Source organism: Corvus cornix, chromosome 7 (genome assembly GCF_000738735.6).
Source record: "Corvus cornix cornix isolate S_Up_H32 chromosome 7, ASM73873v5, whole genome shotgun sequence".
Classification (NCBI taxonomy): domain Eukaryota; kingdom Metazoa; phylum Chordata; class Aves; order Passeriformes; family Corvidae; genus Corvus; species Corvus cornix.
The window spans coordinates 15,717,853-15,723,077 of NC_046337.1; the positions used below are offsets into that span (position 1 = coordinate 15,717,853).

Here is a 5,225-nt window from a genome sequence, read left to right on the forward strand (position 1 = left end):
TACCCCCAGGGAAATTTTGATCCAGCCAGAGTGCTGGCTCTCTCAAAGACTTTTTACAGTACTGCCTACAGTACTGGTTTTACACCAGCTTCTCTCCCGTGGTGCTGCTGTCTTCCCACTTGTCTCCATCCCTAGAGCCCAGTCAGCTGCGCTGGGAACCAGAGTGCTCCAATCTCCCATCTGGAACACCCCTGATTCAGGGACAGGGATACCCCTTTACATAGCCCAGGTTAGGGACTTGGATAAGAAAGCATCCCTTTGCTGATGATAGCATGTCACTGAAGTATGTGTTGTCCTGCTAGAGTGACCCTTAGTCACAGAGGATCTATGTATGCCAGCAGTGTTCCTGCAAGTCCACCCCACCAACAGCTGAAGATTTGGCCAAGGGCAGAAGTCTGAGAGCTTTGAGACTGACTGTGCCTGAAGACCTACTTCATTCCTCCCTTTCATCTGAGGGCATGCCATTCCTGCTGCCTGGGGGGGGAACCCAAATTCCTCAGGGAAGGGAAGTGCTGCCCTTCCCTCCTGCTTTGTGCCTTTCCCTGCCAGCTGACCAAGAAAGAGACCAAGCAGAGATGGTCTCAAGGATGTAGCTTGTGCTCTATCATTGCCTGCCAGCCTCAGGGCTTGAGCCTGAAGAGTAAAACTAAAGAGTGGGGAAAAAATCCTCCTCTTTCACGTGGAAGTGCGTCTGCCTCCCATGTAAGCTGCAAAGCTGCTTCTTTACCCACATAAGAAACATCCTGCTGTTCTTGTAGGGCTTGGGTAATTCCGTAGTGCTTGCAGGAAGCTCTTGCCACTGTCAGCAATGCTGTCTTGGGAAAGGACTATGGGCCCGCTGACCTCCTCTGCCCCAGAGCTGCTGCCGCAGCAGGACAAAAGCTGCAAGCAAGAAGGGAATAATGCCCTGGAGCTCTTCTGCTGCTCATAGCCGAGGCCTCGAGCTGCATCACTAAACAGCCCTGAGCTGAATTTTTAAAGAGGCTTCAGCCAAATGTCCCCACCTGGGAGTGGTAGGAGGTGCACAGGCACCGAGCAGCGTGGTGCAGTAACCACAAGCCCAGCCAGGGCTGGGAAACTCTCTGGCCTCTGCTGTGAAGTCCAGCTAATCGCTGCTATATAGGAATAACCTTTATGAATGAGTTCTGGGAACCCAGTTTGGGAGAGTTCACACAGCATGGGGGGAGGCTTCATGTGTTTCTGGTGAAGCAATCTGAGAGCAATTTTACTTCGACAGGAGCAAGTAGTATGCAGAAAGGTCTCCACTTCCTCACCTGAAAAATTCAACCGTGGGTTTCTGATGAAACCACGTGTGCACGTGGAAAATCCTTAAACATGCAAAGAGAGCAAAGACAACAAGCTCCTTCCCATCCCCTCCCTAGGGCTCCTCCATCTTCTCGGCTATGTTGAAACCAGCTATGCATATCTAAAGGTGCTGACTTGTCCTCAGGATCCTTGTACTGATTTTCTTCCTCTGTATTTATACCCCTTTACCAAATCCTCATGGTTACTTCAGCCCAGCCTAAGCTGGCCTTGAGTAGGTAATGCTGGCCCAGATCCACTTTGGTTCTGGCCACTCCCAAAGCAAACCTCTGCATCTGAGGGTCTGTGTGTACACATGCCTGTTCTTTGTAGATGCCACTGCAGGAATGGTGGCTGGCCACAGTGCAGGATACGTGGGAATGAGACTTTGCTCTTTTTCCCTGCCATGGCCCAGAGCACATAGCCTCTGCCCTGCCCCTAGATGAGGCAAGTCAACCCCAAGCATCGGGAGGCCAGTCTAGAAGCCTGAAATATGGCTCCGAGCCTGCGCTTTCTTTGCAAACACCTCCAGCATCAGCAGAGCAGGAGGAAGTGGGGAGGGGAGAGGGGGCTGGCTTGGCTCCTCCCTGCTGATAATTCATTACCGCCTGTTAGCCTGTATCCATCCGGCAGCAGCTACATCCTGGCAACGACGTGTTCATTTCACACATAAAGTGCTGTATCAAAATGCATCCTTGAGACATTCTCCCCAAAACCTTTCCCAGCTGCCTCTCCCAGCGCTTTACATGCAGGAGCAGTCCCTGCAATTGGGGCGTTTTGTTCCTAATGGATGCCTGGCATCCATCGTAGAAATCAGGGCTGCAGCTCACGAGAAATACAAGGGGGATCTTTCTGCATGGACCAGAGAGGCAGCAACATCTATGGCATGCTCAGATCCATGGAGGGAGAAGCAGCATCTATGCACGTGCACGTGGCTGGTTTATTGCACTCCATTTGCAATGATGCAGAAGTGCAGCATCTCTTCCCTCCCCTCCTTCCCTGAGCGTCTGGGAGCTTTGGACGGCAGGACTGGCTGGTCTTGCCTTGGAAACATGGAGGTGGTCTCCTCCCGTTTCTCCAAGGTCCCTGACTTTGGCCCAATGCTGGTGACTGTCAGCCTGGCGGTAAATCTCCCTTCCACAGCTGAGTGGGAAGAGGCAGGGTGGGTGAAGGACCCCAGGCTTGCACAGCAGGTCATGGGAGTGCTCCCCCGTGGCACCTTCTGACTCCGTGTGGAGCCATGCCCAGGGCTGGGCTGGTTCACAGGAGAAATGAGGCTCGCCCCCCAAGCATAAACCTTTCAGGTTGGCTGCCGAGTCACAGCCGGCCTTGCACCCACCCCAAGCCTTCTCCAGCTGCCCTCTGAGCACACGTTCTTCTTGATCCTCACCCCTCCTCAGCATCTCCTCTAGCATTTTCAAAGGCTCTTCTTCCCCACCGTGTTCTCCTAGCACCTATGGGCCAGGGGGCTCTGCTGGTCTGGGAAGGTTCATCCCTCCCCTTGTAGATAAGAAAACAGAGCAGGACTTGGGAAGAACAGCCGAGTTCAGAAGCCCTCCCTAGACCCCTCCCGTGTCCCCTGTCCTCTGGGCTCTCCCCCCCCCCACGTCCCCACACAAAGGGCTGGGGGGCTGTGAGAGCATCGCAGGTCCCCGACCCCCGCCCTGGCGGGCGCACCGAACGAGGCCCCCATCGGTGAAGGTCACTCCGGGGCGGCGGCCGCCGGGCAAAGCCGCGCCGCGCTCTCCCCCCGTCGCCGCCCACCGGCGAGGGGCGGGCGCACCGGAGACCCGTGCGGCGGCGATTGGCTGTCGGCGGAGAGGCGGGGAGCGGCGGGGCCGCGGCTGGCTGCAGCGGCGGGCGCGGAGCCCAGAGCGGGCGCGGCGTAGCATCCTCGGGCACCGCGGCCCCGGTGCGGGCCGCCTCCCCCGCAGCTCCCGGCCTCCTATGGGCGGTGCCGGCGTCCCGGCCCCCGCACGCCCGTCCCGCTCGGCGTTAGCATGGGCACGGTGCTCTCCCTCTCCCCCGCCGCCTCCTCGGGCAAGGGCGGCGGCGGCGGGGGGCTGCTGGCCGACAAGGCGCCGGGAAGGGTGCCGGGCAAGGGCGAGAGCCGGCTGAAGCGCCCCGGCGTGCTTATCTCGGCGCTAACCTGGAAGCGGCTGGTGGCCGCCTCGGCCAAGAAGAAGAAGAGCACCAAGAAGGTGACGCCGAAGCCCAGCGGCGGGGCCCCGGGGGGCGGCCCGGGCCAGCCCGACCCGCTGGTGGTGCAGCGCAACCGCGAGAACTTGCGCAAGTCGGTGGTGGGGCCGGCCGACGGCGCCAAGCAGGGCCCGCTGGCCGTGCCGGTGCCCACAGTGCCCTCGGCGCCGCAGGAGCTGCACCCGGGCTCCGGCGGGGGAAAGCCGCCGCCGCCACCGCCGCCGGCCGGCAGCCGCCCCCGGGGTCTCCGCGCCGCGTGGTGGTGCAGGCGTCCCACCGGAGAGCTGCTGCGCTGCTTGGGGGACTTCGTGTGCCGCCGCTGCTATCGCCTGAAGGAGCTGAGCCCCGGCGAACTCATCTCCTGGTTTCGCAGCGTGGACCGCTCGCTGCTGCTGCAGGGCTGGCAGGACCAGGGCTTCATCACCCCGGCCAACCTGGTGTTCGTCTACCTGCTGTGCCGGGAAGCGCTGCGGGGCGAAGACATCGGGAGCCAGGCCGAGCTGCAGGCCGCCTTCCTCACCTGCCTCTATCTCGCCTACTCCTACATGGGCAACGAGATCTCCTACCCGCTCAAGCCCTTCCTGGTGGAGGGAGACAAGGGGCGCTTCTGGGAGCGCTGCCTGGGCATCATCCAGCGCCTCAGCGCCAAGATGCTGCGAATCAACGCGGACCCGCACTACTTCACGCAACTCTTCCAGGACCTCAAGAGCGAGGGCGAGGGCGGAGACGGGTCCAAGCACTGGACGATCAGCCTGGACCGCTAGGGAGGTACCAGGCCCCCGGCCCCGGGGGCGGAAGGGGCCGCGCACCGAGGGGCGGGGGAGGCGAAAGACTGTCGGATTCCCCCTCCTGCCCCCAAATCCTCCTCGCCTTCCCCCTTCCTCAGCCGTCAGTTCCACGGAGACGCTGCTTGGACCCTCCCTGCTCCGGATCCGGCTGCCCCCCTCCCCCGCCTGCGACCCCAGCTGGGGGCTGCGCTCCGGAACACCGAGGCGGCGGTGAAGACCGGGGAGGGGGAGTGGTGTCCCTCCCACCTTCGCGAAGGGGGGGAGGGGGAGGCTGCGGAGGAGAGGAGGCTCCTGGATACGTTTTCTCTAGAAAAAAGGGGTGATAAAATGGATGCGGGGGTCGGGGGCAGGAGGGTTCGGGGGGGGGGGGGGGTTTGGGGTGTGGCGGGTGCCCCAGGCAGAGGGTGCATGTGAACGAGCCCCGCAGCGCGGGCAGGGCCGCCCCGCGCTTCCGCAGCGCTCCCCGGTGCTGTCCGTGGTGCTGGAGCTGCCGCGCCTGAGCAGGACAAAGGCGGGGATTGCGGGCAAGGCTGGGGGGGTTTCTGTGCTGTGGGCGATGCCTTCCCCCCATCCCCCCGCCCCACGTGTGGTATATGGGGCCCCCCCAGCATGGGCGACTCTGCCCCTCACCCCGCGGGAGCCGCCCGCATGCCCCTTTGTTCGAGCCGCTGGGGGGGAGCCCACGCCCCTCCCCGCCGGTAAATCCCCCCGGTGCGCCCCCCGAAACAGGGGAGGATGCCTCCCCCACCTTGGCTTGCTGCGGGAAGAGGGGTCTGTTCCAGGGGAGGCCTAGGGTGCCCAAACGGAGGGGGCCTGCTATGGGAGGGGGGGGTGGGTCCCCTCTCCTCTTGCTTTTGCTTCACTGGAGAATAAAGAGGTGGCCTGGATGGGCCTGGTGGTGGCTCCTGGACTTGCTGGGCTGTGGGGTGCAAGGGC

At 62.0% G+C, this 5,225-nt stretch overlaps 1 protein-coding gene across 1 annotated transcript; it reads left to right on the plus strand.

Moving 5' to 3' along the window:
* The first annotated feature begins 3,155 nt into the window (after positions 1-3,155).
* CDK5R2 (cyclin dependent kinase 5 regulatory subunit 2) lies at positions 3,156-4,667 on the plus strand. Its single transcript, XM_039555145.1, is given in 3 exon segments — positions 3,156-3,732; positions 3,735-3,775; positions 3,777-4,667. Coding segments are annotated over 3 exon segments (960 nt in total). The 5' UTR covers positions 3,156-3,302; the 3' UTR covers positions 4,266-4,667.
* The last annotated feature ends 558 nt before the right edge of the window (positions 4,668-5,225 follow it).